At 37.5% G+C, this 14932-nt stretch overlaps 1 protein-coding gene across 2 annotated transcripts in view; it reads right to left on the bottom strand.

Annotated features, from left to right (window-relative positions):
- The window catches only part of piezo2b (piezo-type mechanosensitive ion channel component 2b), a 120606-nt gene that overhangs the window by 80965 nt on the left and 24709 nt on the right, over window positions 1–14932 (bottom strand). For both annotated transcript variants that reach the window (XM_084731678.1, XM_084731679.1), the window contains exons 4-5: window positions 7582–7624; window positions 1113–1275 (exon numbers count right to left, since the gene is read on the bottom strand). In XM_084731678.1, the coding sequence (XP_084587804.1) occupies window positions 1113–1275; window positions 7582–7624 (206 nt within the window). The remainder of the gene's footprint in view (window positions 1–1112; window positions 1276–7581; window positions 7625–14932) is intronic.

Genomic DNA, 14932 nt, shown 5'->3' with positions numbered 1-14932 from the left:
TGGACCTCATTCACCAATGTCTTTGCAAGTTTTTTTCTTAAATTTGTTCAAAGTCCCAAGAAAAGTCTAACCTAGATTCTCAACAGCATTCTTAAAACGCAAAATTTTTTGTATCCGAGGTGACCTGGTAGTGTTAAGTGTTACTTAAATGCTAAGTTTGTACTCAAATTTTAAACATTTACTTTTATTGTATAGATCAAACATTGCACAATTTAAATCCTCAACCTCACTACGATGATTCTATTTTCATGATTCATTTACCTCCAGGTCCTATTTAACCGCCCCAGATCTGACCCCAGATCAGACACTACAAATTTAAAAGACGCAGTGAAATCTGTTTGATTTGTGATGTGTTTCTTTCTTGAGCTCAATTGTAAGCTAGAAAAAAAATTTATTTATTTATTTATTTGAAAGACCATAATGCTTTGTCAAATATTGAAAATAATTATTAAAATATAAATTGTAAAAATACTTGCATTAATTTAAATCCTATAATATTATATAAATGTGGAATTGAGGAAAACAAATTATTTTGCACAACACTAAAATGTGGTGAATGCCAGAATCTACATAAGTGGGTTTTAAGAAGAAATTTCTTCTTAAGAATGGTTGGTGAATGAGTCCCATTGTCATTAAGAAAGTTTTTAATTCTTCAGTTTAGTTTTATAAACATAAAGTTTGGCTTGTGCAGTTTTTTTAAAGATGGTTTTAGATGTTTAACTCAACACATACTCACATTCTTTACTTCTCATTCAATTAGGGCTGAATCAATAAGTCAATTAATCTATTAGTCCAGTGGTTCCCAAGCTTTTTAAAACCACAACATTACTTCATCTTGATTTTTTTTTAATGGCATCAACTTTTTTGCCTCTTTCCATTGCTTTCTCTTATAATCACTGCAGGATGAGTCAAGACCATGTTGCTTTACATCAGGATCCTCGCAATAATGACCTTCTCACTACACATTATCCCTTACTTAATGTACCACATTACTAATAAATAAATAATTTAATGCAGACAGACAGACAGATAGAGAGATCGGACAGACAGATAGACAAAAGTCAGACAGTGTTTCTGTCAGGACTTTGCGTGTCACCACAAATGAAACCCACTTGTTCCTCTGCTTCAAAGTCTGCATTGTACTGGGCCATGTCCTCAGGCGGCCTCTTCTGGACCAGACTGCGACACAGCAGCCAGATGGCCAAGCCGGCCACGAACATGCCGATGTCAGGGATGAACACGCGGATGCCGTTCCCTGCATCTGCACCAATCACACTGGGGACAAACAGAAAACAGAGGACACTCACTGACAGACAGAAAGCAGACGCTCGTTTCCTGAAAGTGAGGTTGAATCCTAGTATCTCCCAAAAACTGGGATTTGGAGCAATCTCTCAGGCTGTGATCACAACCAAATGATGGAAAATGGGACAGAGTACAACACACTTAACTGTCCATGGACGATCGCTTCTAATCTGAAACAGTTTTTCTAAGAAACCAAGGGACTTGTGGTTGCTGCTTATTAAGTTCGCTTGGATAACTGCACCGTCGTGTGTTGGAATCTGGCCTTGGATATTTGTCACATGACACCTCGCTCTGTCTCTCCCAATCTTTCATGACTCCTCTGACTGTTTAAAAAAGACAAAAAATGGTTCAACAATCTTGAAAAAACACATACACTTGCATTATGTCCATGTAATCTGTGTTCACACAAGCTCTGATGTGAAGGGATATATTGCAGCAATTATATCTTTCAGAAAACACTACCTGTTCACATGAACTCATGGGAATCCAGCTTTTTCCATGACTCAAGTGTTCTTTTAATATGTGTTGTGTTGAATGCTTCAGCTTTTATATGGGGTACCACCCACTTTAATGAAATCTGGCTTGCCTGTTTTAAATGTATTGCTGTTAACAAGTGAGTGAAATTCCATTCAAGCAAAAAGGCCATGAGAGAGCGAGGTATTTTTTCTTTAACTGAACTGTGAAAAACAAGTTTACTCCCATGAAAATAGCATCCTTTGTTCATAATAAGGTGGTGTGAACAATAAGCCCACGTTTTCCTTATTAAACTGTGTAAAATGAAGTGAAAAGGATTGAAACTAGTTTAGATTTTTCTGATTTTATGTGGTACTTAAGGTATGATGATGACACTCTATGAAGTCTCCTCATATCAAACCATGTGTGAAATCAGCTTAACATGTCATTAGATTCTGTAATAATGAGGAAGAGGAGAACCAGGCATACTGAAGCTGAAGGCTGGTAAGAAACTAAAAAAAAAAATAAAACTTCAAGGGAAGAGTTCAAAATATTTTCTTTATAATAATGGAATGATATTTAATTTCATTTTATTACTTTGTTACTTACTCAGATTGTTAAGCTTGTTGATATATTGATTGTTGTTGTGTATTTACTTTTGTTTGGATGTATAGGTTTGACTTTAGTGTGATTCTGGTGTTGTGTTTGTTGGTTTGTTCATTCCCTTGTGCATTATTTTATGTTTTTGTTATTAAATAAAATATTACAAAGTAGAAAAGCATAATATGAAATGGGGAAATATTTATTAGTGTGAAAAGTTGGAACATATAACACCCTAAATACACCTGCATGTATATTTCAGGTTCTAGATGTGTTGGTACTGTCATTATAATTATTTGAATTACTTCTCTTATTTATGTTTCTTCTGTTTTGTCTAATTGTCTTTTTTAATTTTTTGAGGTTATATCAAATCCAAATTTTGCTATTATATGCAGAGGCAGTTATGTAATATAACAAGTAGATACATTTTTATGTGCTTACATTTATAGACAGTCCTTTGAGGACAACCATAATGCTGATGTGGCCCTTGTCCTCATATCGTCATGCGTGTGATATGATTATTTGCTTGTATTAATCAAATAGGTTTAAGAAAACAAAAACAAATAATATTTATCCTTGTTCTGTTCCGCACAGTGTGTATTTTTCATTAATCCACTAAAATATGACATTGTTTGAAGTGTTGTGGTTATATCGCTGTAAGCAAACACAGCTTTTGTAACATTTGTTATTTGATTAGTCTGCTCACCTCTAACTAAATACCAAAAGGGTTGTTCAAACAGGAAGCTAAACAGTGGCTGCTGACTGTTGCCATGACAGCTACAGTAACATCAGGCTTCAAATGATCCAGTGAGATGGATTTGTGCAGCCTGAGGACAAGTTTTATGAGGTGTCATGATTGCATGTACAATTAAAGCAAATAAAAATTGTCCTTGAAATGGCTAACAGGTTTCAAAAGCTTTAAAACTCACTTTTATCATCCTAACCAATTTCTATTTCAGTTTTACGACAATCACACTGCATCCTGTGTTTGGCCACCAAAGAGTGTTCTTTACATTTCGTGCTGAGCTCCAAGTTTAATTAAGCTGTTTACAGTAAACAAAACTGGTGATTCGGCTGCAGAGAACAAGTTGACCAAATGTTTGGATCAAGTTATAAAGCCGCCTGGCCATTTCAAACAGACCCAATCTCACTCTGGCCTTGAATGGATATAAAGCTTATAAAAGTTAACAAGTTGAAAACAGAGTGCTAATCAACACGATGGAAAACGCGCACTCAGATAAATAGTTGGGCCTCTGGCTGCTGCTGCTGGCGAGTTTAATCTAATCAAGGACGTCTTTTTCCATGTGCTTTATTGTTGTGAAGCTTTGTGCATCCTCACATGGATGAAAGAGATGGAAACCGTCAGAGCCAGACGAGACTGAGCCAGCAGCTTTAATGACTCCTACTTTCCCCTGCTTATCATGTGAGAGAATTACAATAACATCAGCAGTGTGAAGACCTGTCCTCACTGCCCAAGGCCGCAAGGGTAATTACTCATGAGGCTTCAGTGAAAAGCTACAAATACGGAGACCGCAAAATCTGCTCTAAACCATATAAATATTTGGTATTTATAGGGGATTTGAAAAGGTCATCGTTGAGGAAACTGCAGGATCTTTCTGGGTGAGAAGACACACAGCAGCTGTGTAGACTCCTTTAAAGTACCAGTCAAAAGTTTGGACACATCTTCTTTTTCTATTTTTATACAAAATTGTTCAGACAGCAACAGTGTGCAAAGCGGTAATCAAAGCAGAAGGCGCCCACTTTGACAAATTTAAAACATCAAAGAGCAAAAACTTTTCACATTCTTGTAAGTCGACAGGTGCAAAATGAGACAAAAGACCAAGGCTCAACAATAAAAAAAAAAAAAGCAAAACGATTCGCACACTGCTTCTGCACTTGTATTTAAAGATTTGATTTTGAAATCGTTGATTACAAGTGCAGAAGATAGTGTGTGGGAAGCTTTTTGCTTTTTAAGAATCTAAACTTTAAAACATACTATGCCTTGTTTTCACACTTTTCCTTCTTACATAATTTCAGATAACTCCATATTTCATAGTTTTGATGTTTCCGGTATTAATTTACAACATTAAAAAAAATAAAGAAAAATAAAGAAAAAACATTGGATCAGAAGATGTGTTCAAACTTTTGACTGGTGCTGTAAATCCTATTCTCAGTCTGAAAATCTATTTGGAAAAGAGACAGCAATGTGACACTGAAGGATTCACCTGTGGAGAACCCCAGGGATAGGTGTAACTTTTTATATTCTACATTAATGATATAGTCAATCTAACTGAATTGTTAAAATTTGTCATTTTTACAGATGATATAAATATGCTTTGAAGAAACTTTCGTTTAAAATTGAAATGGAGCTAGAAACCGTCAAAACAGTTCAGGAAGTTCATCCCAAAATCAAAAATACATATTTTTTCCACCTGGTGCTATTTATCCATGTAGATTTTTTTGGTGTGAGTTGCTGAGTTTTTAAGATATCAGCTAATGGGATTTAATGGCGCACAGCTTGTGTTGTTCAAAGCACAAAAAAAACCCATTTGAGTCTTACTGCAAATATCATGATCCAAATACTCAAGATAATCCACAGACCTTGTTGTGAGCAGCAAAGGCCAATATCTACAGCCAATATTTCCAAAACTAAGTAACTCACATGAAAACAGCAGAAGAAAAATATCAGAATCAGAAAGAAATTGATGGGGATGTTGAATTAAAAAGATGTGATGTTGAAACTTTTAGAATGTTTATTCAGCAGCAGAACATAATTTCAGTTTGGGGTCTGAGCTGTGACTTCATCACTCCCCGCAGGTTAAGTTACACAGAGATATAAGCCCCCCCCCCCGTCGGAGCCTGCAGGTGGATGCTGGGGTGGTGGAGGGGCTAAAATGAGCAGGCAGCAACACTACTGCAGAGCAGCAATGCACTAGCAGACAGAGGGAGAAATGGGAAGTTTAGCAGTTTAAACAGACCGCCAGATTTGGTACGTACTACTGAGAGTGAGGCATGTCACATGTGACTGGCGGTGTAGCTCGAGTTGACTGCCTGAACTAGCTCGCAGGCGTCGCCACATTAATGTTCAGGGCTAAATCAAAGTCACTCCCTGAATGCGTACAAAGGTCTACTGTAATGCAGGAGCACAAGTTATTTGAGAGATGTTTGTAAATTTACCATACAAAAAGCTAAAAAAAAAGGAATTAAAAGGAGATATTAAGAATGTGTAACTCACTTTTGCTTCTCAAAAGAATGTTTAAGGAAGCTATTATTTGTATTTCTGGGGAGTAAGTTAAAGTGATAAGAATGTAAGAAAGGCATCCATCTGCCTTTGCCTTTTTAGTCACTAATTAATAAATAAACTCTTTGACTATGTTTCTACTATCTATATTGTTTATATTCATTTTATATCATACTCTACATACCGTATACTGTTTATTCATACTGTATTGTGTGTGATGACTGAATAAAAAAAAACACTACTGCTGCCATTACAACTACTAAAAATCTGACTGGAGGGCTTCATTTTCCTCCATACAGGCAGTAAAAGCGAGAAAGCATCCGCCTGTGCAACAAATGCAGCTGTAAATATTGTATATACTATGCATGATCCTCAACACAAACAGGTAAATGCAGGCAGGATAAAATGTTTATGGCTCTACTTCCGCCACTTACAGTATACTATCCACCGATGGCTGTTGAGTACTGGAAAAAGGATGTGGCTGAGTTTGGACATTCCCGTACTTAGCAAACCACATCTAACACGATCATGAGAGTATGAGGAGACAGACACAGCGGCAAAAGCTTTGAAAAATAGGCCTGTCAACTGATTGTCAGATGTAAATGGGTTTAGCATTCATCAAGAATCCACACAGGGACAAGTTAGGAGCATTTATAAACCTGTCAGATGACGAGCCAGCGTGGCTAAATGCAAAAAGTGGTGGTTAATGTTATTGTGGGGTTGCTATATTTAGGACACTTTGCACAGACAATGCAACCTTCTAAATACAGTGGAAGAGAGGCACATGTCTAACATTTGACAAGTGAATTAAAAATTTTAATTTTAAGGCTTTTGATGTTGATTCTGAATAAAAACAGCATTTGGTAATGCTTAAATTTCCAAGTCCCATAATTTCATGGTAAATAGGTGGTAATTTGCAAGTAATATATATGAAATTTCTTAGAAATTACCCACAAATTTCTCCAAATTACCCCACATTTCATGGTTAAGTATGTGATAATTAGCGAGTACCATTTTCATGTGGTTGGTGATAATTACAAAGCAAAATATTTGCAATTTCTCTGAATTTACCCGCAAACTACTACTTATTTCATGGTTGAGAAAACTGGCTAAGAAATTTCAAATATATTTCTTGGTAATTACCATCTACTACATGAAAATGGGACTTATTAATTATTACATAATTAATCGTGAAATTAAGGGATAATGTGGAGGTAATCTGTGGGTAAATAAAAAATATAATACTGGTAATTACCACCTTTTAACCATGAAATTGAAACAACTATGACATCCTGTTTCATGGTGTAACAGTTGTTATAATATTGACCTTCCCTTTTATCAGCAAACAGTCACTGAACTGAGTCCTACCACTTCCTGGCTGGATTTCCCAACTGAGAGAAAGATTCACGCTCAGTTAAACAAAATCCACACTTGCATATTTTATGCTGCTGCATGACTAAAGACTTTTTTGAAGGCATTATCCCAATAAAACTTAAGATGTACAGTCTCAGTAAATTATGGTGTTGACTGGTCATGCTGACATGATGCAGATTTATTGTGAGACAACCGAAAGCAGTCGCATCTTTGTCATATGAGCACTGGATTGAACCAGCGTCCAACAAAGCAAGGTTTGAACGAGTCGTATCTAGACTCTCAGGATACAAAAGATGGACATGGAGCCCATTCCTGGACAATATTAACAATAGACAAAAAGACCAAGGACTGATCTCACACATCAAGCACAGTAAATGTCAACTGATAAAGCCCTCCGCTAATATGTGTACATTATCATCATTTATTTATTCATTCATTTATATTTATGATTTTTACTGTTTAATTTATTTTACATTCAAAGCTATGCTGATAAATGTATTTTTCAGTGCTGTACTGTTGCTCATTAATATTCTCTGTATCACTGATATAGCTATGGATATAGGGGAGGCTTTCTGATACATGTAAAACTGTAAAATTCATCATTATCTTACCTCTCAAAGCCAATCTGCCTTATGGATTTCTCCCACGTGGAACCTGGACAAAGACATGAAGTCAGTTAGTAAATATGGATATAATTGGCAAAGAAATACACCTCAACACCTTTAATAACATTTTTATACATCGGTCATTAAAATAAATGATGGTGTTCAAGTGGTGGTCAAGCATCTGTTGAGATGATGATTTCCATTACTGTATCCAGAATATACATAGAGCCAATAACCTCTGTTTATTATCCATTTTTACTATAGTATAAAGAATGAAAATCTAGTCTGTAAAAGAGCCTCTGACAATAAACCCTTAATAAGGTGAGCTTTAAATTATTTGTGAGAGCCAGGATATTCTTTTTTTTTTTTTTTTTTTTTTTATTTTCAGGTGGAGTAAAATAATTCATCTTCCTGTGCTCACTGTTGGGATAACTTACATATAAAAACATGAAAATAAAAACATTTCATGTGAGCTTTGTTTCCACAGCTTGGACTGGTTGAAGTGTTCCTGAACGTCACTCCAGCACTCAAAGAGAGATTTCCAGGTATTCAACAGTCTGAGAAGAACTGCCAAAAGTTTGACTGGCCTTTGTTCTGCTGCCATAGAAAACATAACATCAGCTGGTGACTTGAGCACCGCGACTCAATGACATATCGAAATATCCGGCTGTTTTGCCAGCATATTAGCCCAGTAATTAGGTGCCGAACTGCTGCAGTGCTGAAGCTGCTGATTTACAGAGCGCGGGGAGGTGAGTGAAGATGTTAAACACACTTTGGTGACAGCGCTCGACTCAGACGATAACTCGAAACAGACAGCTCTTCATCAGAATGACTACCTCTGTGCAAACTATAGTCTACTTCCAGGAGGTTATTAAGCTCAAAAACATTCTTGCAGTAACTCTTGTTGGAACAGGAAACCTCAATTCCATAGTGGCAGATAAAAGAAAGAAATAAAACTACAGCATTACTTTGGGATGATGGTTCTGATATTTTTTATGACCTGCTACCTACAGTTCTAAAAGTTCCATCAATCTTTTTCAATGGTAGGTATCACTTTGAAAAGCTTTCGGAGGATAATAGATTCGGTGTAAAGTAGAAGTCAAAAGATAAGACAAATGACAATCTCAAGGGATTTCTCCTAAATGAAACACACACCAAGTATCCAGTAAAGGAGTGAGTCATACTATGAGGCACTTTGTCAAAAACAGGAAACACACTCTAAATTCCACTCAAGGTGAATAAAACAGTAATGTACTGTCAGCACAAAGGCTGGTGTATCTGTATTACTCATCACTGACAAAAATAACTGCAAGAACAGCTTTACTGTCACAGATGTGATGTGTGTTATGTGGTTTTTGTAGGACCAGTGGTCAGTGAACATCATCTGTGATGGGAGGAGCCCACATGACTAAACCCTGACATAACCTCTGACATCGCACACCTCACCCACAGCCCTCCTCCGACTGAACTGTTAAGACATCAAAGGAATCTGTCCACCTCCACGCGTCTACTCTCATTTTAAACTGCTCAGTGAATGAGGACAGACGGTGCTATGCCTGACTGAACTGTGTTACACGTAGAGGCCAAAAAGTCAAAACAACAAACACAAATCAGTTATTATTCTGTGGGTACAGCAAAGGTTTGTGATCTGTGAGGTGTCAGCCAGGTGACACGACTTGACATGAAAATAAGATCAAGATAATTTTTCCAAATTTACCTCAATTACAATTTCTTTAAGCCTTGGTGCCATTTTTTTCTATCATTAAAGATCTTTATCTACTGATAAAAAGAAGGTTGATCTGTTGATCTTTACAAATCAAGACTTGATAGTTAAAAAATGTTTAAATTAAAAAAAAAATTAACTGAATTAAAAAAAAAAAAATTCAAGAAAAGGAATGCTGCATATAATCATAGCTCAACATATTAAAAAATGAAAATATTTAATAGAGACACAATCAATAATTTGAATCACGAATGAGGATGATGAATGATCACGCTCTCTTCTGAGGCCTCCTTGGCCTCCTGCCTTATAGTAAAGATGTATACTATATAAATGCAATGTCACTTCATTTTCTAGCAGGGGTCCTTGTCCCCTGCTAGAAATGAAGCTAGAAATGATTCTCAAAACTCTGTATCGGGATCTTCTGATGCATGCAAAGATTCATGGTGGTTAATTCTGTGTCTGTCTGATTGTATCTCTTGAAGCAATAAATTCCTGTGTTTGCTATATTGACAAAGAAAGCTGAGTTCTCCTGCTGCAAAATTGGTTGTTCTCTCTGTATGCAGTGATGTCATAGTGATATCATTGATGGTAAGGAAGAAGTACAGGTTATTTCTGCTTGGATTTCGTCCCCACCTCTGGGTACCCAGGGGGCACGCTAGATGCATATTTTTGTCACTTCACACTATGTTTTGGCCAATAAAGTAATAGCTATAGTCAAGGGTGGTGATACACAGCAACATAGGTGTGGGCATTAGAAGCTCATGTGCAATGCATCCTGGCACATGTAGGCACTGCTAACAAGGCTCCACGAGCAGGAGAACTCAGCTTTCTTGGTCAATATAGCACACAGGAACTTATTGCTTAATTCCCTACATTAAGCATTAAAACTGACCGGACATCCACATAAAAAGTGGCAAATATTCATTACACTAGTCTAATTAGTTTGCTACTTAATGGTTTGTGTCATTTACAAGCCAGAGAAAATTAAGTGAACATTGTGAGTGGGATGCCAAAAACTTGCACAGGAGGAGATCAGGTTCACTGATGTTATTGTAATCCCCAATAATCACCAGAAAGGTTGATAAAGGTCATAGATTACTTAATGTCCCATTTAAATCTTTAAATAGAAACTCTTCAGCCGAAAATGTCAGCCCAGTGACCACAGGCAAAACAGAGTCTGTTTCAGTAATCCCTAAATCCAAACATCTGCAACACCTAACTTCACCCAGCCCAAACTGAGCTTACAGGTGTGAGAGGAAAACCATCCTGCATGTGATATCAGACATGAGGAATGCCAGAGATAAAGTCAGGCCAGTCTGATCCATAGGGTGAGGGGAGGAATGTTGTGTAATGTACTCTGAAATCAGCATGGAGACTTCTGGAAAAGACTGTAAGAGTTTCTGCCCGTCGAGGCGAGGCTGCTTTCCACCCCAGCTGAGCACCAAAAATACCTGTCCTCCGACTTTATGTGAGCATCATAAAACACCCTTTGTACTTGCTGGGCCGTTAACCTCTCAGCACAGCATTTCTTTGCACTCTTGCTTCTATCTCCGGGGCCTAATGCCAGTTGCCTTTTTCCGCAGAGACTGGTGATATGCAGCGTCAACATTTCAGCACGTCATAACTATAATCAGAGGGAGAAGGCAGTGAATGTCTCACATTTGTGGAATGGTGGACAGGACATGTGTTGATACGGAGGGTGGCAAAGGTCAACAATGCTGGCTAAGGGACGTAATGAAGACTATCCCTAAAGGAACTGGTTCTAAACAGGCCATGCAACAGCCCGTTTACTCCTTATGAGCTGGTGAAATATTTATTGCTGTCAGATATGGGCCAAATCAAACCTGCACATCCTTTATGTTTTTTAAGCTACTTCATTGCCAAGTGAGTGGGGAACAAAAACTGCCAAAAAAGTTATGGGTGACACACTTGTCTCTCTTTTTCTTCTGGAGAACCACTGTTTGAAGTGATTATGTTCTAGATAAAACCTATGGAATATAAAAAGGTTTTCAAAAAAAAAACCTGGGTGGGTAGAATCTCTCACAGAAGGTTCTAGGTGAAATCTTTCAGACAGTTCTACATATAACCCTGCATGTTGGTTTCTAAGTAGAACTCTCTGAAACAGTTCCTATACAAGATTCTACCAGGAACCAAAAATGGTTCTCCTTTGGGGACAAGCTGAGGAACCTTTTATGGTTCTAGTTAGCATCTTTATTTCTACCAGTCCAGGTTGATCTGTAATACTATTGTTATTGTTACTGTTATGTCTTTTAATTTGCACTGTATTTGTTTTTAAGACCAATAAAAAGAATTTGAAAAAATGTGGGGCTGCAGGAAAAGCCAGATAATACAAAATCCAATCCGAAATTTGATACATTACAACACGTCCAGCAGATATTTCAGTCTGCACCAAAGTGGTGGACAGTGTTGTACATGAACATGCTAAAAGAGCGGCCTTTGTTGAACTTGTTCATATTTCTGGTGAACGGTGAACTGAACAGGTCAGTTTGCAATTAATGATTGTGAAATTGAGCGTTATTCACTCCTGAGATAACAACGCTCACATCGTCAGCTGATTTTTAAAAAACGCCGTCACATATGGACAGAAATGTTGACATGATATAAACATTATTTTCAGCAGCATGACGTGCATGAACTACACTGCAGACTGGAGTCTGTGTTACAGTGAGAAAGAAGCCAATATATCCACGTTGTATACGCTCATCACCTCTGTCTCTTCACCCTCCTCATCTCTCTGCAGCTCTCTTGCATTATGGTGTGTTGATGTTGAACTAGAGAGTGTAAATTTTGACCTCCAGTTGAAAATTTGACCAGTATGTCGGTGTTAAATTTTACTGACTTCTATGGTGTAAAATGCTCTCAAATGGTTGTTAGTTGTTGTTAACTATAGATATAGGTTGTCCTATATCAATAGGATTTATCTAATTATTTTGTTAACAAAACAGACTAAATAAATATGAACTAGTTGATTTTGATCTCTGTGAACTGAAGTTGAAGTTAGCTCTTATTAAGTGTGAACTTACACAGCACTGAGAACTGGTCACAAATCACATTCAATAGGCCGTTTACTCCTTACAAGCTGGTGAAATGTCCATTGCCGTCAGAAATGGGACAAATCTAACTTGCGAGTCCCTTCTTAACCTCCTTAGTTGCCAGATGTGTGGGGGTTGTTACGAAGGGCAATCACTGCCAAAAGGTTCAGACAATCACAGGAAAGTATTTTGAAAGTCAGTTTGGTGATTTATTTTGTCACTATCTGACAATTTAGTTGACATTATCTGAAATGAAGTGAGCTCCACCCATCTGGTGCTCTCTGATGGCTAATGCAAACGCTCCTGACTGTTTGTAAACGCAGTTCCCACCATGTCCAGTCAGCACTGAAGAATGACAGATGACTCCAAAGGAAGCCGGCCCGCGCTCATCTGGTGACCAGTCACTGACCCGCTCGAACAGCTGGAGGTGTTAGCTTTTCTGGAAAGGTTCTCTCATTCATACTCAACTCAGTTTACTGCCCTAATGGTGTATTTGGCTACAGCGAACAGAGGAAATTATATGAAGATATCTGCAGGGAGGATAACCGCCTCACCGCAACGGACTCGTTGTTTATACTTGGCTGCCAAAAGGAAAAGGGTGTCAAGGGGCTAAATGCCAAATATAGAAACCTGAGATAAGGCATTTACTCAGAATGTAGGCGGCGGATCAAGGGGACAAAGAGTAATGTCTAACTTCCTGTCACATATGTCTCCCAAAAATAAAAACAGGGATAGGATGACAATAACTTCAGGAAGTACAAATCCCAACAATATGTATACAAATCATCACTGCGGCTTTCAAACATATCTCTTTGTTTTCTCAGCAACATGCTATAGAAAACTTTTGAGACATTTTGTGATTTTTTAATGACATTCTTTAGTGTCTCTTATGAAGTTTTTCATCATGAGTTTGTGAGTTTGCATTTCTATACCCTGTGCCTCATTAATTGTCAAATGACAGCCAGGATCCACCAGCTGTTTCATTATAAAGCCATTCCTGAGCAGCCCAGTGCTCATACAGGGCCTCTGATGTTAAATGTTGCAGATAATGACTCAAGATGGTATTCATTAAAGTGCCAGTGGAGCTTTATGATGTACAAAAGAGTCTTAAATAAATTTCTTAATACTCTGACTTACAGTTAGCCATAGTGCATATTCAGCAGCTTTACAGCACCAGGATGATGGTGTATTCATGATTCGTCCTAAAGAATACCATGTAGCCAGAAAACAACATTTTACACTAGAGGAGAGAGACAACCGACCACTGATTATTAATAGTGACTTTTTTAGTCATGATTGTAATGTTTGTTACTGCTATTCAAAGGTGCACAGAGACATCATTATCTGCATCTAAAATATAGGAGGAATAAGATATATTTAGGGTCTTGCTACAGGCAATAATAATTGTTAGGATCAGTTCATTTTAGGTTTTGGTCTTCATTATTTGTTTATAATAGGACAACTATAAAATATCACCAAACCTATGCTATAAAAGCTGCTTGTTGTGCTTTTCTCATAAAGTTCTACATGCTATGTGGTCTTAACGGTCATGGTTTTTAATTATCTTAATATTAATATTGGTAATGAAAGATTCTCATTTTAACATTTAACCATTGTTATACAGTCTATTGCATTCTGTACTTTCTGATCTATACATACAAATTAACAAAACAAATAATCAATTAATTGGTTGACTGGCTAGCATGAAATTAAATTATGCTGCAAAGATTTATTTGTTTCACAATTTCTGATCCCGTTCCTGCAAGTAGCTGTAGTTGAAATAAACAGACAGAATAAACAGATAAATGCAGCAGATGGATAAAATTTATGATTTCTTCACAGCAGGGTTTGATCTGCCAAAAACTGTGGCCCTTGAGACCTCCATAATAAAGATCTCCTTGAGTGAATATTTAGTCTACCCTCTCTGAACGGCTCTGTGTGTTCCTGCTGGAGGCGATAAGGTCCGTTCTGCCTTCTGAGCAAACTTGGCTGCACTTCGACGTTGGAAAGCGACTCACCTCCATTAGAAGGAACAAGTCATTAGAACACAAGGTCAGGGTCTGTCCCGTCTAGACACATCCAAATTTTACAGTTTGATACAGAGTTTCATGAGAAGCCTAAGGCCAACTATTAGCACCTTCCCAACTCTGACTCAGTAGCTTACAGTGTTTGCTTTACAGGCAGCAAGAATCTCCTTTTTTTCTACATCGCCATATGGCACAAGGAAGCTAATTACATCGAGGAATGTGTTAGATTCATAAATCCTCATGATGTGACAAAATGCAATAAGAGTAAGGATATTTCTAGAAATTGTGAATCATTATTAGAGAGCATATTTTATATGCACGCCTGCAAATGGAGCATGTCTTCACCTAGTTTTTCTGGATGGAAACTTTCCCTCAGGCTAAAAAAACTACACCTTCTGCGGTGATATATAACTTTGTGACACAGCATCAATAGCTCAGGTCAGAGTTTAAGCACAAAACGGCCTGTGTGATGGATGGGACACACGTGTGCACACAGTCTGTTAGGAACGTGGCCTAACAAGAAGAGATTTCAGTTTTACATGAGTGCTCAGAGT

This window comes from Lutjanus erythropterus, chromosome 12 (genome assembly GCF_056507025.1).
Source record: "Lutjanus erythropterus isolate fLutEry1 chromosome 12, fLutEry1.hap2, whole genome shotgun sequence".
Lineage (NCBI taxonomy): Eukaryota > Metazoa > Chordata > Actinopteri > Lutjaniformes > Lutjanidae > Lutjanus > Lutjanus erythropterus.
This window is presented reverse-complemented; position numbering and strand designations above follow the sequence as displayed.